We start from the raw sequence: 25678 nt of genomic DNA, 5'->3' as shown, positions 1-25678 counted from the left end.
CGAATTCGACGAGGTAGGAGAAGAAGTGGTGAGCGTCACTGACGGTGGAATTAGAACGTTGTTTACGGTTTACATTGCCCTGCCCATTTATACTAAAAGGAAAATACGTAGTGCTTTTTGTGAATAGTGTATTTTTTACATAATTTTGGTTGAAATTACTCTTTAATTTTGATTGTGTTATTAGATTTATCGTGACCGGTGTAAGCAAGTAAGTTTTCAGCAAGTTATTAATAAGTTAAAGTTAAATATATTAAAAAATTTATGTGTCAAAGAAAACACACCCGAATCCCCAATACTTTTGATATGTGTATAAGAACTCAGACAGTTGTCAGAAAAGTGACACAAGGGTGGTTAAGTTCTTGTCGGTCTTCTTTCTTACTTTTCTTTCTGATTAGTAGAGATTAATTACAGTCATCACAGTCGAAATTTTATAAAAAAAGAATTGTATATTCAAGTAAATTATTTTTTTCCCTCCCTAAGGTGTAATGACTTTTGGAAAGTAAACTTAAACTTCAAGTGTAATTTCAGTGTAAAAAATGTCATTATCAAGTGATTAGTGTTCAGTAGTCGGTATAGTTGATTAAGATTCATTAAATTACATATTTGGGAACAGTAAGTTTACTGTAAATAGTACTGCACTACTGTAAATAGTAATCATAGTAATAAAAGTTAGCATGCAAATATAATGGAAAAAACTTTTTTGATCAATAACACTAGGAGCAGTAGAGTTTATTATTTTGTTTTGTATTTAAAAAAGTGAACACAATTCTAAATTATCGCAAGAGACATTAAATTTTTTTCTACATTTTTTTATTTTTAGTATATTTATCAATATTTAATTCCTCGAATTTTTTATAGTCAATTAAATTTTGAAGAAATATAGCCAACATAAGAATGCAAAATTTTTTATTTAAATCTTGCAATATTTAAATGTAGAAAAATGATTTTTTTCGTAGATAAAAGAATATTAAACATTTATGTTTTGACTAAAATAGAATAACTTAAAGGGGATTAGATGTAAATTTTTCAACACTTTGAATCTATTGTTTGATAATAATAAAGAAAGGGAATAAAAGTAAAATTATAGTAGTTAAATGAAGATGAAATTTACAGTGACATTATTGCTCAAGCATGGAGAGCATACCTACCTAATTGTACCTATATACAACTCACGGTAGTAGTGGTAATGCATTGAAAAGTAGGTGTGTCGGTATATGTTTCGTTATTGTGTGCATTCTATTGAAGATTTACTTGGAGAATGATTGTACTATTAGGTGAGGCGGCTATGCGAAAAAGACTGAAAGAGTGATTATTTACCGACAGGTTTACAATGACTCAAGTTTAGAAGAATAATAATAGTATTATTAGAACTTTACATTGTTATTTTTTAAGTCAATTACCTTGAATTGAAGTTAAGTTTTCGAGTATATTCAATATTGTTACACTTTGGGTTGTGAAATTTGGTAAAATTTAATATTTCTTTTCTTTTTCTATACAATGTGTGGATAAATAAATTTTGAATAAAATAACTAAAAATTAATAAATTCTGAATAAAATACTAAAAATTTGATTTTTTTACACTTTTTCCATTTTTTTTTTAATATACGTGTAAAATTGTAATTATTTGATGTTTGAAGAAGATTCACAGTCTTTTTTTGTATTCGATGTGGGCGTGTGGTAAATATGCGAGACCCTCATTGTTAATTTGCCCTTTGACATAAGAATAAAAGTATCCAGCTTCTAATGTGAGAGCTGACATGTATCTTGTCTATAAATCTGAATTAGTTAACAATAACTAATAATTATTAGTAAAATCGACAAAATCGTGACTGACTTTTTTGCTTCAGCAATTAGGAAAACAAAATAACTGGTTATTAATAGATGATTACTAATTATGAGTAGATAAACAAAAATTACAAATAATTGCGGAAATTCAATTATTTTCAGAAGTAATAAAATTCTTCGCAGAAGATCAAATTATTTTAAAAAAGTAATAAAATTCTTTGCAGAAAATCAATTATTTTCAAAAAATGTTAATAAAATTCTGATCAAAATTTCAATTATCTTTCTAAATAATAAAATTCTTCTCCAAAATTCAATTATTTTCAAAAATTTTAATAAAATTCTTGGAAAAATTTCAGATTATTTTCAAAAATTTATAATTTATATATTTTCCTCAATTCAATGATTTTTAATAAACTTTTCCAAAAGAATTCAATTATTTATACAAAATATTAACAAAATTCTATGGAAACATTTAATCATTTTTATAAATCATAAAAATTTCACAGGAATTCAATTATTTTCATAAATATAATAAAATTCTTCTCCGAAATTCAATTATTTTCAAAATTTTTAACAAACTCTTGTAAAAATTTCTATTATTTTCAAAAATAATAAAATTCTTTTTCAAAGTTCAATTATTTTTCAAAAATTTTAGTAAAATTCTTGGGAAAATTTCAATTATTTTCAAAAATTTTAATAAAATTCTTGGGATAATTTCAATTATTTTTGTAAATAATAAAATTTTCACAGGAATTTGATGATTTAAAATACAATTTTCGTGAAGCTTTTCGAACAAAATCAATTATTTCAAAGAATGTTTATAGAAATCTTCACGAGAATTCAATTATCTTCATTGCAATTTTAATCAAATTTTTCGAAAGAATTCAATTATTTTCAAAAAATTTAATTTAATTTTTCACAGAAATTTAATTATTTTCAAAAATTTTCATTTAATTTTTCACAGAAATTCAATTATTTTCAATTTAATAAAATTCAAAATATGAATTGAATTATTTTCAATAAAATTTTTATTAAATTCATCGACAAAATGTGTAAGAATTAAATTATTCTCGCATAAATGATAAAATTCCTCACAGAAATTTAATGATTTAAAATAAAATTATCATACAATTTTTTACGAATATAATCGAATTATTTAAACAATTTTATTATAAAATTTTTCGCAAGAATTTAATTATTTTCATAAATAATAAAACTTATCGCAGAATTTCAATTATTTTTAATAAATATTAAATGTATTCCCTAAAAAATGCAATTATTTTTAAAAAATTTATTACAAATTCTTCCAAAATATTCAATTATTTTAAGAAATTTTGATACAATTCTTTATGAGAATTCAATTTTAAGAAACATGCAATTTCAGCATTTCAGCGTTAATTTTTAGAAATAATTGAATTTTGAAAATGTTTCAAATTAAAATCTTTGAAAATTTTTATTTTTCATATTTTTAACTAACAATTTTGTAGAATAAATTTTTTTGAAAAAATTTAATTGAATTTCTTTTAAATTATTTAACGTTTTTATTTTCTAATGTAGATTTAATTGAAGAATTTTTGATTTATCGAAATTTTTGATGAAATTGAATTGTAAACAAATGGATTTAAAAATTCTGAAAGAATTTTTCAATAAATTATCAAAAATAATTGATTTAAAGAATAATTTTAGTTAAAAATTGTTGAAAATAATAATTAAATTGAAATAATGAAAATAATTATAATTTTTGAAGAAATTACAGTAACAATATTCTTATAATATAAAATAATTATATTATCACTCGGTCTAATTATTATAAAATTAAATCTAATTATTACATAACATGAAGATTACTCGGAGTTATCGATATCTTCATTTTTTATAAAAATGAAAATAAAAATAAAAATGATAAATTCAAATCAGTATTAATATTTTTATAGGTTGTTGAATTTCAAAAAGGTTTGAATTAGAATAGAATTTTTTTCGAGTATCTAATAATTTTTAGAGTGAATCAAAATATTCTTTAGAATCAGGGAAAAAGGCAAAATTTTGTCTGGAAATTGGAAAAAAAAATTAAATGCTTGTTGAACTTACTTTTACTTCACTTTTCAAACATAAATATAGAACAGTAAAGAAATTGTTAATTATTTGTTTCAGTCTAGCACATAGGTGAAAGATGCCAGAGGAACAAAAACTAGGGAGTGGAGTAGTTGAAATGTCCACAGAAAATGGAACTGGAAGCACTTCGCCTAATAAAAGTCCCGTTAACAGGGGGAAAATGGCTGCGGCGAAAATCACTTTCTTGGATGGCACTGTCAAAGACTTTTCAATTGAAGTAATAAAAAAGAAAGAATGAAACAGTTCCTTTCTTAAAACTCAAATTTATATTGAGCGATTTGTATTTACCGTTCTTTTCTTTTTCTTTTTCAGAGAAAAGCAAAAGGCCAGGAGCTTTTGGACAAAATTTGTCAGAGTATGAATCTTTTGGAAAAAGACTACTTTGGACTTATTTACGAAGACAAACACGATCCAAGAAATTGGTTGGACCTAGATCGGAGAATTTCCAAATTTCTAAAAAGTACATAATTTATTTGAATTTTCCCAGAATTTTTCACGAAATAATTGTCGAATCATAGTTTTGAATTTATTTTTCAATTAAATTATAATAATTTAATATTTGAATATCTTTTCAAAATTTATAAACTTGTTCAATTCTATTTTGAATCTTTTTAAAATTGATTTTTCATGAAACAATTGTCAATTCATAGCTTTAAATTTATTTTCCAATTAAATAATTTATAATTTAATATTTGAATATCTTTTTAAGTTTTACCATCTCATTCAATTCTATTTTGAATAGAATTTTCTTTTTAAAATTAACAAACTCATTCAATTTTATTTATTATTGCAGATGATCCTTGGAAATTTAGCTTTGAGGTTAAATTTTATCCGCCGGATCCAGCACAATTGCAAGAGGACATTACACGCTATCAATTGTGTCTTCAAATCAGAAATGATATCATGACTGGACGCTTGCCGTGTTCCTTTGTTACTCACGCTCTCTTGGGATCTTATCTAGTGCAATCGGAATTAGGGGATTATGAGTTTAAAGAACATGGAACATCATATCTCAAAGATTTCAAATTCGCTCCTAAACAAACGCCAGAGCTTGTTGAAAAAGTAATGGATCTTCACAAAACACACAAGTGAGCAAATCATTTATTTAAACGTAAGGTCGAAGTTAAACAAATCACTATCAAAATTTTTTGCTTTATTCACTTTATTTTTATTTATAGGGGCCAAACACCAGCGGAGGCAGAGCTGCATTATTTGGAAAATGCGAAAAAATTAGCAATGTACGGTGTGGATTTGCATCCGGCAAAGGATTCGGAAGGTGTTGACATAATGCTCGGTGTTTGTTCATCGGGTCTTCTTGTCTTTCGAGATAAACTCCGAATAAATAGGTTCGCTTGGCCGAAAATTCTCAAAATCTCCTACAAACGACACAATTTTTATCTGAAAATCCGACCTGGAGAATTTGAGCAATTCGAATCGACTATTGGTTTCAAGCTCGTGAATCACAGAGCTGCTAAAAAATTGTGGAAGGTTTGCGTCGAACACCACACTTTCTTCAGGTAATAAATAAATATTTATTTATTTTCTTATATTAAAGGTGGAAGAAGTTAATTAATATTTTAATACTATAAATTAATAATTAAGAATATAATTAATACCGAATGATAAATTCTTTTCCTCTCATTATTTATTTTCTTACAGTTGAAAATAATTTCTAATTCTAGTTCTAATCTTCTTCTATACTAATAATCGTTGTATTCCGTTAATCTGTTCACAGTTTAAAGTTAGTTGTTTACTTTTTGCTTTCCTAACTTTTTTAAAAATAATTTTTCTTTTTAAACATTTTTAATTTTAAAATTAATTAAATGTATTGAAAATCATCGAATTATTGCAAAGAATTTTATCAAAATCTTTTTACAATAGAATTCCTTTGAAGAATTTTATTATTTACGAACAAAAATTGTATTCTCGCGAAGAATTTTGAAAAAAAATTTTGAAAATTCTATACATAAATTCCTTTTGAAGAAATTCTGTGAATTTTTTCTAAATAATGGAGTTTCTAAAAATAATTTTAATTAAAAATTTTGTTGAAATTGTACACAAATATTTAATTACACTTTTCATAAATAATAAAATTCTTCTCCAAAATTCAATTATTTTCAATATTAATAGTTTCATTTATTTTCAAGAATTTTAATAAAATTCTTGGTAAAATTTCAATTATTTTTATAAACAATAAAATTCTTCTACGAAATTCAATAATTTTCAAATATTTGAATAAAATTAATAAAAAATTTTGAAAATGATTGAATTTTATGAACAATTTCTTTCAAGTTTTTTTTTAAATAATTGTGTTTTGTTAAAAATTGAAATTAAGTATTTAATTATTGAAAATTATTAAAAATTTTATAACTAATTAAGAAAAAAATTGAATTCTTTCGTGAAATTTTTTTTTTCGAAAATTATTTAAATTTTTGCAAAGGATTTTACTATTTATAAATATAATTGAATTGTTTCGAAGGATTTATTAAAATTTAAGAAAATAATTGAATTCTTTTGAAATATTTTAGAAGGAATTAAAAAGAAATTGAATTCATTCGTGAAATTGTTTAAAATATTATTAAAATTTTGATAAGAATTTCACTATTTATAAATATAATTGAATTACCAGAATTTATTAAAATTTTAGAAAATAATTTAATTCTTTTGAAAAATTTTGTAAAGAATTAAAAAAAAAATTGAATTTTTTCGTAAAATTTTTTTTTTTGACAATTATTTGAATTTTTGCAAAAGTTTTATAACAAATTAAGAAAAAAATTGAATTTTTTCGTAAAATTTTTTTTAATAATAATTGAATTTTGTCAAAAAATTTTACAATTTATAAATAAAATTGAATTGTTTCGAAGAATTTATTAAAATTTTAGAAAATAATTTAATTTTTTGGAAAAATATTATTAAAAATTGAAAAAAGAGAATAATGGAATTTTTTTAACGAATTTTACTGTTTATAAACATAATTGAATTTTTACGAAAAATATTATTAAAAAATTTTTTTAAATTGAATGCTTTCGTAAAATTATTTTGAATATTTTGAAAAATATTTTAAAAAATTTTTAAATTGAATGCTTTCGTGATATTATTTTGAATATAATTGAATTTTTGATAAGAATTTTATTATTCATAAATATAATTGAATTACTCGAAGGATGTATTGAAATTTTATAATTAATTAAATTCTTTTGAAAAATTTTATACTCAATGAATTAAGAAAAAAATTGAATTCTTTCGTGAAATTTGTTTTGAAAAATAATTATATTTTGGCAAAGAATTTTACATTTTATAAATAAAATTGAATTGCTTCGAAGGATTTATTAGAATTTTTGAAAATAATTGTATTTTTTCGAAAAATATTATTAAAAATTAAAAAGAAAATTGAATTCTTTCATGAAATTTTGTTAAAATTGTATTAAAAATATAATTGAATTTTTGCAAAGATTTTATAAAGAATCAAGAAAAAATTGAATTCTTCCGTGAAATTTTCTTGAAAATAATTAAATTTTTCCAAAGATTTTACTATTAAAAAAATAATTTAATTTGTTTCGAAGGATTTTTAAAAATTTTAGAAAACAATTGTATTCATTCGTGAAATTGTATTAAAATTTTGTTTAAAAATAATTGAATTTTAGAAAAAAAAATTTACTGATTGTAAAAATAATTGAATTCTTACGAAGAATGTTATTATTTATGAAAATAATTGAATTCTTAAGAAGAATTTTATTAAAATTTTAGAAATTAATAAACAAGAATAATCAATTAGCAAATTAGTTAATAATTGAATTTTTTTTAAAGTTTGAATCTGAAATTATTTAAAAATTCATATTTGAAATTAAAAAATTTTGTAATTTGCCTAATAATAATAAATGGAAAATAACGTAAAATGTTACATTTTGTTCGTTAGTTCTAATTATTATAAATCTTATTTTGCTAATTATAATGAAAAGATGATTTATTTGCTTTTTTCATTGATGTAGGCTCACCAGTCCAGAGCCTGTGAAGAAGGTTGGCCTGATTCCACATTTGGGATCGAATTTCCGCTTTTCCGGCAGAACCCATTACGAGACTAAAAAGGTGCCTATAGACAGACAGCCGCCAAAGTTTGAGAGATTTCTCAGCGGTCGAAGAATCACCTCACGTAGCATGGATGGTATAAATTGGTTTTTCTTATTTTAATCTGACAATTTAATAAATGTTCTTGACGAAACCATTGGATAATAATGTGAGCTTTCGCTTAGCTTTAGGTGGTTCAAAGCAATTAGAACCCTACGGTTCAGAGCCTAGCAAACGCCACACCATGAGTTACGAGCCTGATACGATTCCCGATATGGAGCATATAGACCAACGACCTAGTCCCATCAAGAAGCAAAAAGAGAAGGTATGACTTGTTTTTACCTAAAAGAACTAAAGTTGAGGAACGGGTTTTATTAATCATGCATCAATCGATGGAAAGATATTTCACCGTTAGATTCGAAAACCACTATCTCTCCAACATTTCTTACAATTTCACAAATTACTCTTTTGTGCATCATTTTCGAAAGAAAGCAAAAAAAAAAAAAAAATTTAGACAAAAAGTTTTTTTTTCCACAAAAAACCGATGACTATTTATCGTATGGAATGCCAATTATATTAGGAAGTATTGTTGCATTGTGTCTGGCATACTTACATGCAATATTCTTACAACCATATTCTCAGACCATCATTTTTCATATTTATTTTCAAATTCTTTTTTAAATTCATTTCATTAACACTTGAAATGTATTTTCATTTTTTATGTTCACATTGACTTGTGATTCATCTACCCAAGGCGGTTATGCTAAATTTTGAAAATGCAAAACACCAATTGGCTCACTTTTATTAAAGGACATTTTTTTTTACTTTTTTCTTACATATTTTCCCAACTAATTATTTGCTTCCAATTTTACATAATATTATTATTGTAACTACAGGCCTCGGATCGACTTTAAGGATCAAACAAAATTTTTTAAATAAAAATATTGAAACTAAATAATTAAAAATAGAAAAAAGTCGTTTTGTCACAACAAATTTATTTTGTATTTCTTTCACTTATCACTGATTTCTAAATTCAATTATTCAAAAGTTGAATAATTTTATTGAATAAATATTGTCTGAATATCTGCTCTTGTCTTATTAATTCAAATCATTTTTGGAAAATAGTCGGAAAAAAGTCATAATATCCGAGGCCTGTTACTATTTTTTAATTACACTTAGAGTAAAGTTAAAAAAAAAGAAATTAATCATTAGTGATGCCGCATTATTGTCCATTATTATGGAGACGACTATTATTAGAAGAAAATTTTAATTTCTGATCAAAAATTGAATATTAAAGATCAGGTAATTTTTCTTAAAGAGGAAATACATAAAATAAAAGTCTAATTATATTTCCATTTCAAGAAATAAATGTACTTTATACACTAATTGTAAATTGAGAGAAAATATTTTCTTGTCAACATGACTTTTTATCAAGTCAATTATTTTAGCCAAGAGAATTGACTCGATTTCAGTGAATGAATTAAGTTCCTAAATGAAAATAATCTGAGAAGATTATTTTAAAAAAATTAAATTGTTTTTGATAGTAATGCACAAGTTAAAGTTTCTATTTTCGTTCGCATCTTTTGGGAGCGATTAAAGAGCAATTACTGTAAAAATAATGAATAACTGACACATGTCGTAACTAACACCAATAGCTCACTCGAAAAACAAGTACTGGAACGACCTCCGCCAGCAGTACCAGTAGCCTGGAAGGAGAGTACGATGCTAACCGTGGCAATAAGGTATAAAAGTACTTTAGAAATGATATTTAGAAAGTAATTTTATTATTACTATCTTTCCATTGTAATTTGCGTTTTAAATAGTCAGTGGCCATTTGGTGTTCTCATTTCCATCGATGCATGTCGCTACATATAATAATTATTAAATTCTTTCTGTCCGTACAGAATCCGTACTATATTCCATTACAGGGTTGCCACAGGTCAGGGAAATCAGGGAAAAGTCAGGGATTTTTATTTAAGTATTGGAAAAAATTTAATTTCCAAGATTCATAATTAGTTTTATTTCATTTTTAAATATATTTAATTATTTATTAAAAATCATGGATTTGTAGAAGAATTTTAACTAAAAACACTAAAAAGATTGAATTTTGTTCGAAAATTAAAAAAAAATTCCAATTGTCTTTAAAAGTAATAAAATTCTTCTCCAAAATTCAATTATTTTCAAAATAACAAAAATTTCACAGGAATTCAAGTATTTACAAATTTTTTTATAAATTTCTTCGCAATAAATTCGATTATTTTCATAAATAATAAAATTTTTTACAGAGATTCAATTATTTCCATAAATAATCAAATTCAATACAGAATTTTAATTATTTTTAATACAATTTTAATCGAATTTCTTGAAAATCAAGAATATTCTTGAAAATTTTATTAAAATTCGTCGAAAAAATTCAATTATTTAAAAAATTTTGGATAAAATTCTATATATGAGAATTCAGTTTTGAGAAACATTTATTTATTCAATAATTTTTTCACTAGCAAATAATACGAGTGCGAAACGCGGAATTCCATTTATTATTTTTAAAATATTTTAATTCAATTATTTTCAAGAGTTTTAATAAAAATTCAATTATTATTAACAATTCTGATAAAATTCTTCGATACAATTCAATTATTTTTATAAATTGTAAAATTCTTGGCAAGAATTCAATTATTTTTGCAAATAATAAAATTTTACTGAGAAATTCAATTATTTTTAACACAATTTTTATAAAATTTGTAGAAAAAAATTCAATTGTATTCAAAATAATTTTAATAGAATTTCTCCAGTAGGTTCAATTATTTTTAAAAATTGTTATAAAATTTTTCTAAACAATTATTAATTATAATTAATAAAAAAACACGCGATTATTTTAAAAACTTAACAGAAAATATTCATAAAATTCAATTACTTTCAAAATTTTCAGAAAAAATTATTTTAAAAAATTCTAATATTTTCAAGAAAAATGAAATAATTTCTTCAAAACAATTCAATTATTTTAAAGAATTTAAATAAAAATTTTAATTACATTTTCTCAAAAGAAATCAAATATTGAAAAAAATGTTGATAAAAATTTTTTAAATGAATTCAATTTGTATTCTCAAAAAATTTCTCAACAAGATTTAATTATTTTTAAAATTTTAATGAAATTCCTCGAAAAATGTAATTGTTTTTGCAATTTTTATTAAAATTCGTCGAAAAAATTCAATTATTTAAAAATTTGCTGATAAAATTCATTATGAGAATTAAATTTAAAGAAACATTCATTTATTCAATAATTATTTCATTTTTGTATTAAATTCCTAAAAAGACTTTTATTATTTATTAAAATAATTAAATCCCTTTAAAAAATTTTATTATTTTTGAAAATAATGAAATTATTGCAAAGAAATTCGGTAAAAATTTGTAAATAATTTTATTAAATTTTAGTAGATATTAAAAATCATTGAATTGAGGAAAATGTCAAGAATTTTTAAAAAATTTTCGAAAATAATTAAATTTTTGGAGAAGAATTTTATTATTTATAAAAAAAATTAAAATTTTGTCAATAATGTTATTAAAATTTTTAAAAATAATTGAATTTTGAAGAAGAATTTTATTATTTATAAAAATAATTAAAACTTTACCTAAAATTTTATTGTTAATGAAAATAATTGAACTGTTGACAAGAATTTTATTAAAATTTTTTAGAATAATTTTATTTTTTTTAAAAAATAATAGAAATTTTGCCAAAAATTTTATTGTTAATAAAAATAATTTAAATGTCGACAAGAATTTTATTAAAATTTTTGTAAATAATTCAATTTTAATTGAATTTCGGAGAAGAATTTTAAAATTTATAAAAATTAATGAAATTTTCCCAAGAATTTTATTGTTTAGAAAAATAATTTAAATTTTAACAAGAATTTTATTAAAATTTTGAAAATTAAAAATATTTGAATTTCAACCAAGAATTTAATTATTTGTGAAATGTAATTGAATTCTTGCAATAAATTTTGGAAAATAATTACATTTTTCGAGGAATTCATTTAAAATTGTATTAAAAATAATTTAAATCCTAGGAAAAAATTTATTATTTATGGTAATAATTGAATTCTTACAACGAATTTTATTACATTTTTTTAAATAATTGAATTGATGTAGAAAAAATTGTATTAATCTTCATGTTTTCTAACAATATTTTTGTAAGTTTTTGAATTTCAAAAAGGTTTGAATTTGAATGTTTCGAAGAATTTTAATTCCTACGGAAAAACAATAATTAAATATTTATTTAAAAAAGAAGTAAATGATGTTTTCGAATAATTTTGAGAGTGAATTAGAATATTCTTTAGGGTCAGGGAAAAAGTGAAAATTTTATTTGAAAATCAGGGAAAAGTGAGGGAAAAAGAAAATTAATTCTTTGTGGCAACCCTGCATTTAAAAAAAAACATAAATCTAGTGCTTTAATATACAATTTACAAATGGCATGATAATTGTCGTTTTTTTATTATTAATTAGCTTAGATGATATTTATATTTAAATTTAGATTAATTGTAAAGTAGTCAGGAGAATAATGCCTGATGCTTATTAATTGCTTATTGCATGATGTGAAGCGTGACTGTGTACTTTAATTGTAGAAACCGGTGGGAGGGATTGCTGTCCTACCGCCTGGTAGTATTTCCAAAAAGGAGACAAAAAATGAAAGTGAGAAGGAAAACCGTAATGATCTCAATAATTCTGATTTAATTAACGAGAGCTCCGGGCTCGAGAGTATTGATGAGAATTCAACGGGTGTAAGAGATAAATTAAAGAATAAAAATTCGCCAACAAAATCGGAAAAGGATAAGAAAGAAAAAATTAAGGTAAGCTCGCTTATAAGCATGTATATCAGTGCTACTTATATTTATATTAGATTAATTATTATTATGCAGTAGAAAAAATAATTTTTTATATTTCTTCTTTAATTGATGAATTTAGGTTTGCCACACAAGTCATATTGGGGAAAAGTCATGGACAATTTTATCCATTTTATCAAAAGTACTGGAAAAATATTCAATTTCTAGAATTTTTAAGAATATTCCGAATTTTATTGTCTAGCAGTCTTTGAAAATATTGAAAAGTTATAAATTCTTTATAACAATAATTGAACTTTACAGTCTTGAAATTGAATCTACTTTATATAAATTGATTCTTCAGAAACAATTTACAAATTATTATGCTAACAATTTTATTTAAAAATAAAAAAAAATAATTCAATTTTATAAAAATTGAACTTTTAATTGTTAAAATTTTAATTAATTAATTTATTTTTAATCTATTTTATTAAAATTCTTTCTCAGAATTGAATTATTTTCAATGTAATTTCCATAAAATTTCTCGTAAGAATTTAATTATTTTCACAAAATATCCATAAAATTTTTCATAATAATTCAATTATTTTCAAAAAATGTAATAAAATTCTTGCCACGAGATTCAATTATTTTCAATATAATTTTAATTAAATATCTCGAAAGAATTCAATTATTTTTAATAAATTTTAATGAAATTTCTTTCCAAGAATTGAATTTTTCCAATACAATTTTAATTAAATTTGACGAAAAAATTTACGAGAATTCAATTATTTCTATTCTTATATTAAAATTTTTTGCACGATATTAAAATATTTTCAATAAAATAAAATTTCTCGAATGAATTCAATTATTTTTAATAAATTTGAAGAAAATTCATTTTCAGAATTGAATTATTTTCAATTTAATTTCAATAAAATTTCACGAAGAAATTTAATTATTTTAAATAAAATTTTAAAAAATTCTTTTTCAGAATTGAATTATTTTTAATGTAATTTCCATAAAATTTCTTGAAGGAATTCAATTATTTATAATAAATTTTAATAATATTCTTGCCACGAGATTCAATTATTTTCAATATAATTTTAATAACATTTCTCGAAATAATTTAATTATTTTTAATTAATTTAAAAAAATTCTTTCTAAGAATTGAATTTCTTCAACACAATTTCAATAAAATTTCTCGAAAGAATTCAATTATAATTAATAAAATTTAATAAAATTTTTGCCATGAGATTCAATTATTTTTAATAGAATTTTAATAAAATTTTTCGAAAGAATTTAATAAATTTAAATAAAATTCTTTCTAAGAATTGAATTTTTTTCAATACAATTTCAATAAAATTTCTCGAAAGGATTCAATTATTTTCAATTTAATTTCAATAAAATTTCACAAAGAAATTCAATTATTTTAAATAAAATTTAATAAAATTCTTTTTCAGAATTGAATTATTTTCAATTTAATTTCAATAAAATTTCTCAAAGGAATTCAATTATTTTTAATAAATTTGAAGTAAATTCATTTTCAGAATTCAATTATTTTCAATTTAATTTCAATAAAATTTCACAAAGAAATTCAATTATTTTCAATACAATTTTTAATAAAATTCTTTTTCTAAATTAAATTATTTTCAATGTAACTTGAATAAAATTTCTCAAAAGAATTAATTATTTTTAATAAAAATTTAAATAAAATTCTTTCTAAGAATTGAATTTTTTTCAATACAATTTCAATAAAATTTCTCGAAGGAATTCAATTATTTTAAATAAAATTTAAGAAAATTTACTTTCAGAATTGAATTATTTTTAATTTAATTTGAATAAAATTTCTCGAAGGAATAAATTAATAAATTTTAACAAAATTCGTTTAAAAAATAGAATTATTTTCAATACAATTTTTATTAAATTCGCTGAAAAAGTTCCTACAATAATTTTTAAGTAACTATTTTTATATTGTAAAATGTTAAATTAATATTTAATATTTTTAATATAGATTTAATTTTTAAAAGTTTTAAATTAAAGTTTTAGAAAAATTTAATTTAAAAAAAAATTTTAATTGAATTTTTAAAAAGGTTTCTCAGATATGATTTAAAATAATTTAATTATAGAAGAATTTTTGTTATAACTTCTAGAAAATAATTGAAGTGAATATGATCTTCAATATATTTTAAAGAATAGTATCAATTCCTATAAATTATTGAATTTCAAGGGATTTAAAATTGTTAAATTGAATTTTTTTAAAATTGTAATTCCTGTTGAAAAGGAATAATCACTTGAATCGAATAATTTTTACTTAAGTCAAATAAATTTTATTTGAACCAATAATTTCATTATTTGAAATAAATACCATTTAACTTAAGTAAAAATTATTTCATTCTAGTAAATATTTAATTAAAAATAGTGTAATCGGTTATTTGAATCAAATAAATTTTTCTTTTCAGTATTAATAGGGTTAATTAAAAATTGTTTAGTCAAACTTCTGTCTGGAATTGAGGGAAAAGTTCATAAAAATATAAAATCAAATTTTTGTGGCAAACCTGAAATTAAATTTTTTTTTTCGAATTTCAATTAGCAATTAATTTCTTTCTTTTATTTTCCCATAAAAAAAAGAGCCCAGTTGGTGGCTTTCTCTTTGGTAAGAAAGACAAAGATAAAGAGGAAAAGCAGAAGCCAAAGAAAAGTAGAGTAATCGAAAAAGGGGATATTGAATCGATTTCCGAGAAAACAAATTCAAATACCGACGATAAAAAATCATCGGGTTCATCAGATTTAGGAGCTTTCATAAAACCCTACGAATACGAAGAGACCGCATCATCTCCAACCAAAAAACCACCAACCTCCCATGGATTTTCCTATGAAGAAAGACCAGCATCACCCGGCGTTACAAATCAACAATCACCAACAGGCACCGGAAAGAAGGCAACAGGCCTCGCCTTCAATTATGCACCCGGCCAAACGCAAAAAGTTGCCGAATCTGCCGAGAAACGAAAAACCAAAGACGACGGCAAACTGAACGAAAATAAAATCGAATTGAAACCAATTGGCCTCAAGACACCGGGGCTTAATTATGTCGAGTCGGCAAGTTTGAAGGAGCAACAGAAGGAAAAGGAGAAACAAATTTTGCCTCCCTCGGGTTCGGTCATGAAAGATGTGAATACTCCGTTTTTGAATCAAGAGCGACAGTCGACAATCACTCCTGTAGTGTCTGGATTGCCAGAAGAAAAGGATGAATTCCAGTATCTTCTCCTACCACTTCCGGATGGTTCGCGAGTCATTGGCGGAGTGATATTCACAAAGGAGGGTAAACCCCTGGACCAAAGTAACCTCGGTCCGGAAGGAGGGAAAATAATAGACGGCAAAGTCTGCGGCAAGAATGACAGTCCAATCAAGAAGGGCGACTTCGGTCCACATGGAATTCACATCTCGAATGGTCTCGTTGTTGGAAAGGACAACAAACCGTTAAATCAGAATATTATCGGAATCGATAATTGCTCTGTTGTTAATGGTCTGATAAACGGACCCAACGGTAAACCGCTAAAACGACTGATGTGTCCAGAAACTGTGGTAATTAAAGAAGGACGGTTACTTTTCAAGAACGGAAAAGTTTACCACAAGGAACGTTTGGGACCAGACGGGAGCTTTGTCAAGGAAGGTTTGATATTTTCCCACGACGGAAGACCGATGACTCAGGGTTCGTACGGAACGGATGGGAACTACATAGTTAGTGGAGTTGTCTGCAGTCGGGAGAATGGTAAACCCTCGAGTCAAAATGCGGTTCTACCCGATCCAACGTTCGTTAATGATGGTTTGATTCACGGACGGGATGGAAGACCGCTACCGAATGGAGAACTAGGTCACGAGGGTCTGGTTATAACGGAAGGTAGAGTCTACTCCAAGGAGGGAAAACCGGTGAAGCATGTCACATTCAGTTCGGATGGTTCGTCTATCAAAGATGGATTGATTTTCGGCAAGGATGGCAAGTTTTTGAGTCAGGGTTCTCTGTTGCCGCATGGAGCGCACTTGAAGGATGGTAAGATTGTGAGTAAGGATGGCAAGTCGATAAAGCATTCGTATTATAAACCTGATGGTAGTTTCGTTAAGGACGGGGTTATTTATGGCAAGGACGGTCGACCGTTGAGTCAAATTCCATTTATTGTGGATGGTGCGTACGTTAAGGAGGGTTTAATATTCGATAAGAATGGAAGATTGTTGAATCAGAGTCTCTTCAAGGCGGATGATACGATTGTAAAAGATGGTATTGTTTGCGATCCGAATGGTACGCCGAAGGGAAGTGGATATTTGGGTCCAGATGGTCTGGTTATTAAGGAGGGAACTATTGTTGGAAAGGATGGCAAACCGACGAAGCAGGAATCCTTCGGCTCCAACGGAAGTTCGATAAAGAAAGGTGTGGTTTACGCTAAGAATGGCAAGAGCCTAAATCAAGATTCTTTTATCCCCGAGGGAACTTGTATCAAAGAGGGTAAATTGTGCACTAAAGATGCCAAACCCCTAAAGACTGCTTTCTTCAAACCTGACGGTAGCTACATTAAAGATGGTCTTCTTTACGGACAGGATGGTAGACCTTTAAATCTAAGCTCCGCTCTGCCGGAGGATTGCTTCATTGCAAACGGAGTGATTTTCGATCAGTTCGGCAAACCGTTGAGTAAGGATACTTTCGGGTCCGATGGATCTTACGTGACCGCTGGTTTAGTTTGCGGGAAGGATGGAAAAATTGTCGAGAAAGGAGTCTTCGGACCGGACGGAAACGAAATAAGAAACGGATTAATTGTTGGAATCGATGGCAAAAGTGTGACCCAAGACGACAAGGGTCCCGACAATCTAGCATTGAAAGAAGGTAAAATAGTCGATGCCACGCTAGGCAAACCGAAAAATCAAGGTTCCCTCCTCCCAGACGGATGTTATATTCAAGAAGGTGTTATTTACGACCGAAATGAACGAATGGTCAAGCAGGGAGCTTTCCGACCAGATGGAAGTTACGTCAAAGATGGTCTGATTTATGGATGGGGGGGTCAATTGCTAAATTCGGGGTCACAACTACCAAGTGAATCGTACGTAGAGGATGGTCGAATTTACGGACAGGATGGCCAACCACTAAATCATGCTTCTTTTGGCCCAAATGGAGGATACATCGAAAATGGATTTATCTACGGACAAGACAAGAAGCCCTTGAGTCGAGGAACCTTTGGAACAGAGGGCAGTTACATTCAGAATGGCTCGTTGTGCGCCCCCAATGGAAAGCCCCTAACTAAACGAACTTCGGTCGTCAGCATCAGTTTCGTAAGATACGGTTTGGTCTGTGACGAAGATGGCAAACCCCTACAAACCGGCGTCTTCGATGAAAAGAATGGATCCACGATCAAGAATGGAAAGATCTACAACAACAGGGGACAACCACTTAATGAACAAGTTCTTGGCGAAGATGGCTATTTTGTGAAAGAAGGCCTCCTTTTTGCAACCAATGATAAACCATTGACGAAAGGAATTCTCACCCCAGAAACGAGTTACATTAAAAACGGAAAAGTCTACGATTCTACCGGACAACCTCTAACTCAAGAAGCCTTTGGTCCCGAAGGCGTGCGAGTTCTACAAGGAGTTGTCGTCGACAAGGCAGGTAAACCCTTGAAGCAAGGAGTCTTCGATTCCGAGGGAAACATCATCAAGGACGGAATTGTCGAAACTAAAAGTGGCAAACCTTTGGATAAACATTATACGATTACGATAACCTTGGTGAAGAGAGGTTTAATTTGCGGTAAGGATGGAAAACCTCTAGTGAACGCTCCTTTTGGAAATGAGGGAAATCTCATTAAGGACGGGAAACTTTACGATAAATCGGGCAATCTTCTCAATCAACAAGTATTTGGGGACGAGAAGGGTTTTATTAAAAACGGTATTATTTATACGGAAAATGGAAAGCCTATGGATAAGGAAATTCCTCAAGGTTTGTCGGGAGAAATATTCACTTCCACGAATGTTGTCGCTCCGGCAAAAACGAAGAAGGCTATTATTCCCGTCACGACGCCGATGATTGTCAAATCAACGACAAAGCACTCAGTAGTCAAGGATCTGGGTGGAGTGACTCAGAATATTGAGGAAAAAGTTGAGGATCTCACACCTGGAGGAAGTGGGCAAGTCGTTGTCAATACGCAAGTAAACAAGGTGATATACATATTTTTAATTTCGTAGAACTGCCTGTGCTTGTAAATATTGTTTTCATTTCTAACTAGTTTCTGCAATTGTATTTTCTGTACTTCATAATTTAGTTCTATTCACTGATGCAATTTTAATTAATAACTAGATCCGGTCCTGGCGGCGTGTGGACTAAAAATCCTATTAGTAAGAAAAGGACAAAGATACGTCTGTCCTTTTCTTACTAATGGGATTTTATGGTTAGTCCACACGACACCAGGAGCCTTGGCCTTTTTTGTCCTTACGGTTTGATGGCGTTTTCGAAAGTTGTGACACATCTATAAAAATTTTAGTTCGTGACGTAAGAATAAAGGCCAACGCAGAATAGGTTCGCGAAAAATTCATTTGCGAACGTGAAGAATGAGATAAAAAAAGATACAAATATATTTCTGTTTTTTTCTAACTCATGTTTTGCGTTCGCGAAGCAGTTATTAGGCCTTAATCGCCGATGATTACGTCACGAACTAACAAGATTTTGATAGATGTGCCACGACTGTTGAAAACGCCGTTTTGGAAGGAAAGCATAAATGCATTTGACTGTACTATGAAAGTTGATGAATTTGATTGCAGTTTCTTCGTAGATTATTTATATTTCAGTGTGCATATTTTAAATTAAAGCAAAAATATAATTATTTCTCCAGTAGATAACGTAGATTTTATAGTAATTCTTGAATGTTTTATTGTGACTAAACTTGATAATGTTTCACATAGTTGCATGCGTTATTAAACGTTATTTTGAATGTCCAAAAATACATAGATTCACTAAGATAATTTTTCTAGATTCGTCAAGGCTCCTGGTGGCATGTGGACTAACCATAAAGTCCCATTAGTTAGAAAAGGACAAAGATACGTCTATCCTTTTCCAACTAATGGGATTTTAAGGCTAGTCCACATGCCACCAAGTGCCTTGCCGGATCTAGGTAAATTATCTTAGTTCTGGGTTAATATTGCCAATTTTTTTTTTTATGTAAAAGTAAACTTCAAACATACCTAACACTCAAGGTGAGGTTTAATCGTTATCTTTTCTTTCTGCAAATTATATCATAATAATAAACTATAGAAGTAAAAAATTTACAAAGTAAAATATTTGTTTTGACTATTAAAATCTATTTAAAGTTAAAATTTAAATGTTTAAATTCATCCTTAAAGGAGTTTTAATTCTCGTTTTAATTCTCACTAAAATCATTCAGTTTTTGCTTTATATTATCTGTATTGAAAATTTGAAAAAGCACTAGCTTACCAGTAGTTGTATTCAGGCGGAGGCAACACCAGACGATGGTAAACCACCGTACATGACGGCCACTGCAGTCACAACTCGTACTGCAACCATGCACGAAGATTTGGGGAAAAATAAGAAGACCAGTCAGGTCAGTATATTTATTGATATCTATCAAAAGTATTTTGTTAGTATCTACTGGTAAATATTTTATTAAAATGAACAAAATCAATATTATCGTTAACTCCCTGCTGATGTCAACTTACCCCCACTCTATCGACGTTTCCCATAGTCCCCACCAAATTTAAAATGACCGTTATTGGCAAAAATCGCCATTTTGGTCGATAACGGTCCAAATTGGACCGTTATCGTCCAAAATGACGATTTTTGACAATAACGGACGTTAGCATCAGCAGAGGATTAGAAAATCAGTTTTGTATTCTTAACTAGAGACTAGCTATTGGTAAACTTTTTCTATAATTACTTGATGTAGCAGCTTGTTATCATTAGTATTGTTGTACATTAGGTTGAAGAAAAGACTGTAGCCCATACAACGGCAACGAGTGCAACACGACAGGAGCAACGGACAATGACGCAGGAAGTAAAAACAACAAGTCACATTCTTGCCGGAGACCAGGTAATATCATTAAACAAAACAATTTTTTAATTATTTTACCTAATAATTGCTAATGTGTATTGATAAATCTTTGAAGCATTTTTGGAACATGATTAGTATGCTTGTTATGTTAAAATCATTTCAATTTTTTATTTAGTTTCTTATTATTATTGAAAAAATATGATAAATAATTATCGGAAAAATCATAAATTAGACAAGTTGAAGATGTTCAATCTTTCATCGTTCTAATGTTGAAAATAATTCATAATGTAAATTAATCATTCAATCGACTAAAAAATGGCTTCAGTAGAAATTACAGTGGAATTTTCACTTGAAAAAAAAATGAATTACCTATGTCCGTAGTGTTGCTTAAAATTATTTAATATCACATGAATATTGCATTAATAATTAATTATTCCGCTTTTATACAATTAATTTATCACTTGCATAACCTTTCTGGTTGTATATATGCTAAATTATACAAAATATAATTTCGTAGATCCGGCAAGGCTCCTGGTGGCATGTGAACTAACCGTAAAGTCCCATTAGTTAGAAAAGGACGGAGATGTGTCTATCCTTTTCCAACTAATGGGATTTTAAGGTTAGTCCACATGACATCAGGGGGTTTGACGGATTTAGGTAAATTATCATAGATGTTATGCATTTTAAACGTAATATATATATAACTAAACAACAAAAATTAATTTTTTAATCAATGGTAATGTTTTTATGTACATAATTTAATACATTTAAAATTCACATTAATGGTAAATAAATTCACATTAATATTAAAAAAAATTAATTCACATTAATGGTAAATAAATTAATTCACATTAATATCAAGTAAATTAATTCACATTAATATTAAAATAAGAAAGAAAGGTCTTGATAATTAAAAAAAAAACTCATTTGTGTATTTATAAATAATTTTTGCTGCTTGGTTAACCGTTGCATGCATAGCTATACTCACGACGGCACAGTACATCAAGCTCAAGCAGTGGGGACTCAGGTACACCCATTGATCTTGACGATGATCATCAGGCTTTCTACAATAAATACTACCAGGTAATCCCGGATCGCTTGTTTTTTTTTAAATTTATATACATATAACAACATTTTTCATTAATGGTTACATATAAATATGTACATTCATCGGTAATTACATTATCTATTAATAGAGGCTAAAATAATTCGCATAGATCCGGCAAGGCTTCTGGTGGCATGTGGACTAAGCATAAAATCCCATTAGTGAGAAAAGGACGAAGATAGGTCTATCCTTTTCTTACTAATGGAATTTTTTTTGGTTAGTCCACATGCCACCAGGAGCCTTGCAGAATCTAGTTAAATCATCTTAGAGGAGATCTAACATTTTTTTGTATTTTATATGTATATTTAACATTCTTAACTAAATGTTTCAATTGTTTTCGGGGGCGTAGACAAAAAATATGTTTTGGGAAAGCTACGCCTCTGATTTTTTTTTATAAACCATTGTAATAATGTGTGCATGATAATTGATGTCAATAAGTTTGTAAATTTTTTTAAAAATACTTCCTTTATGAGGAAGTAAAAAGGTAAGATTTAAAGAGCAGTTCAGTTTTAGACTCTCTGCCATATGTACACTGTCTATATGAAAACTACAGTAATAGGTATTTATTATAAAAATGTGACGCGCTCCCAAATACGTAAGAAAGAAACCTCAAAAAAGGTTGCAGATTGTAGGTAAGGTTTTAGGTTATGTTTCTAATTTTTGAAGTAAAAATACACAAGGAGATTCAATTATTATTCAACATTATTGAACCTTTCAAGTCTTTATTACCTAAAATATTCGAAAAAAACTGGTTTTAAATTTAAATAATTAGAAAGGTAGTTTTTAATCCAGATAAGTTTGATACAAACATAACCTGTAAATGATATCTTTCTTGCTAGCTCATCACATATATTACATCGTCATGTATATTAGATAAAAGTGTCATGATTATAGGTCTAATTTATCTTTTATTTATTTTCTTTCGTTTACACACACAAAAAGGGATGTTAATTACAGAATCCCATTGTTGAAGCACTTGTTCTTTAATATTGTGCTTGAAAAATTTATCTCCCTTAACATAAAAGGAGTAAACTATGTTGATGATAATTTACAAAACAGCAATTTTTTTAAAGTGTAAATCAATAATAAGTATTTTAAAATTAATTTACTACACTCGAATCTCTGTATAACGAGAAGTTAGTGAATCAAAAATTTCTTTATTACGACCAAATTAAAAAAAGTCTTATTATTTTAATTTGTTTTTAAAAAATCGCTTTTTATTTCAATTTTTAATTCAATACTGTTCTTAAAATTTGAATTAGTTAAAAATAATTAATTTTTTTTTTTATAGTAAAAAATATAGTATGTAAATAAATTTTAAAAAAAATGATCGAATTAATAGAAATTTTGTGAAATTCAACTGAAAATAACTAAATTTGTTAAAGAATTTCTTCAAAAACTTTTTAACAACTCGAATTTTCAAAGTATTTTAATTTAATAATTGATAAATAATTGCATTTTATAAAAAGTCAGATTCTAATGTATTTTCTAAGTGAGAAGATTAATAATTAAAATTTTTATTAGTTAATTTAAAAAAAGATACACACTTAAAATTTTTTAATAAAATTGAATTTTCGCAAAGTTTTTTTTTGAAAATTCTGAAAAATAAGATTCTTGAAATTTTTCAATTCTATTGTTTCAAGATAATTGAATTTTATAAACAAATAATTGAAAATTTTTGAAATTTTATTTAAATTTTTCGAAAATAATCAAGGGAAATTAGTTAAATTTAAAATTTTTACAGGAATTCAATTATTTTTGTAAATAATAAAAATTCTTTTTAGGAATTCAATTATTTTCATAAATTAATAAAACTCATTGCAGAATTTCAATTATTTTTAATACAATTTTAATCGAATTTCTCGAAAAATGAAATTATTCTTAAAAATTCAATTATTTACAAAAATATTAGAATTTTTCACAGGAATTCAATTATTTTAATAAAATTGTTCGAAAGAAATCAATTATTTTAAATAGAATTTTAATGAAATTTTTAAAAAATAATTCAATTTATTCTTTTAGAATTATAAAAAATTCTTCTCAAAAATTTAATTATTTACATAAATAATTCTTCCGAAGAATTCAATTATATTAAAGGTAAATAACAAAATTATTCCCGAAAATTCAATTATTTTCAAAAATTTTAATAAAATGCTACGCAAACATTTAATTATTTTTATAAATAATAATATTCTTTGGAAGGATTTAATTACTTTTATAAATAGTAAAATTCTTTGCAGAAATTCAGTTAGTATTAATACATTTTAATAAAATTTTCAATTATAATTATGAACAGACAAGATTATTTTAGAAAATTGAGAAAAATTCTTTGTTTAATTCAATTATTTTCCAAATTTTCAATTAAAATTATTTCAAAAAAATATTAAAGAAACTCGTCAAAGAATTTAATTATTCATAAAAATTCTAATAGAAATTTTTTAAAAGAGACTTGTAGATTTATTTATGTTTGAAAGCAAATAAATTAAAATTTGATGGGGAAAAAATCTGGGAAAAATTTGTACAAAGCCGGGAATTCTAACAGGCAGATTTGAGTGTACATTTAATTATTTTTAATTAAATTAAAATAATCGCTATTATTTACAAGAAAATAATATTTTCGATTATTATTTTAAAGGGCGATCCTGCTGGTATAATTGCAACTGAATCTCACGTCTTTTCTGGCGAACCAGAAAATAACGTTACAACAACAACAACAGTACCAGTTGTTGCTACCGAGACAAGAAAAGTGGCACTTGAAAGCGAGGATGGAAATTATTCCGCAAAAGGAGAGATTGTCAGTTCACAAACTATTTCCAGTAAAACGCGCACCGTTGAGACGATTACGGTTCGTAAAAATAAAAATAAAAAAAAATTAAAATTAATTAATTAAAATTAATTAATTAAAATTATTAAATTATTATAAATTATTTACAAACATATTTCAAAACTTGTCTCAATTTTTATTATTCTTTTTTTTATTCTTCTTTTAGTATAAAACGGAACGAGACGGAGTTGTGGAAACGAGGGTTGAACAAAAAATAACGATACAATCAGATGGTGATCCAGTCGATCATGACAAGGCCCTGGCCGAAGCAATTCAACAAGCAACAGCAATGAATCCCGATATGACAGTAGAAAAAATAGAAATTCAACAACAAACAGCTCAATAAGGTTACAACAAAAAAAAAGAAAATTATTTCAAACGAAAGTCGAGAAAACTCTGTCTTAAAAAAGTTTTTCTAAAATAAGTATTTTTTACTTAAATCTTAGAAAACTCTAAAAAAAAATTAGATTTCTTGTACAAACGTACCAGACTGATTAATATTCAGGTATGAGCACTATATTTTGCTCTTAAAAAATAATAATAATTAAAAAAAAAAAGTTCAACTATTAAAATATTGATTGATGATGAAATCATGAATTACATTTTTACTAAACTTAATTATCAAGTTAAAGAAAAAATATAAAAATAATTTAACACGTAGATCGTGTGCAAAAGACAGAGGACTTGACTAACAATAAATTTTCTGTTGCTTTTAACAAAACGGATAAATATAAACAATAATACGAAAAAAAAGTGAAAGAAAACTTGTTTTTCTGATGTAAAAATCTCAATAAGAAATAATTTTTGTATAAAATACATAATATTTTGTTCAAATACTTTTTTCATATGGTTAATGTTAATAATAACATTAAAAAAAAAAATATTATAGCTTTGTCGCAATATTACCTGTATAGTACGAAACAAGTACAGTAGATTT

The 25678-nt window shown here is 26.0% G+C and overlaps 1 protein-coding gene across 4 annotated transcripts; it reads left to right on the top strand.

The window, feature by feature from the left end:
- LOC122500207 lies at positions 1-25557 on the top strand. 4 transcript variants are annotated; one of them, XM_043609020.1, is made up of 15 exons: positions 1-208; positions 3937-4114; positions 4210-4357; positions 4691-4985; positions 5076-5414; positions 7887-8059; positions 8154-8287; positions 9618-9704; positions 12582-12806; positions 15402-18968; positions 20255-20365; positions 20741-20851; positions 21791-21895; positions 24553-24762; positions 24908-25557. In XM_043609020.1, exons 2-15 carry the CDS (start codon positions 3956-3958, stop codon positions 25085-25087), a joined length of 5844 nt encoding a protein of 1947 aa, XP_043464955.1. In that variant the 5' UTR covers positions 1-208; positions 3937-3955; the 3' UTR covers positions 25088-25557. The 4 variants fall into 4 exon arrangements, with proteins under 4 accessions (XP_043464955.1, XP_043464970.1, XP_043464946.1 ...); XM_043609011.1 differs by having other exon boundaries at positions 2-208; positions 8148-8287; XM_043609035.1 differs by lacking the exon at positions 21791-21895 and having other exon boundaries at positions 8148-8287.
- The last annotated feature ends 121 nt before the right edge of the window (positions 25558-25678 follow it).

The sequence above is a fragment of the Leptopilina heterotoma genome, unplaced genomic scaffold (genome assembly GCF_015476425.1).
Source record: "Leptopilina heterotoma isolate Lh14 unplaced genomic scaffold, ASM1547642v1 Lhet_101, whole genome shotgun sequence".
In the NCBI taxonomy this organism is placed as follows: Eukaryota; Metazoa; Arthropoda; class Insecta; order Hymenoptera; family Figitidae; genus Leptopilina; species Leptopilina heterotoma.
This window is presented reverse-complemented; position numbering and strand designations above follow the sequence as displayed.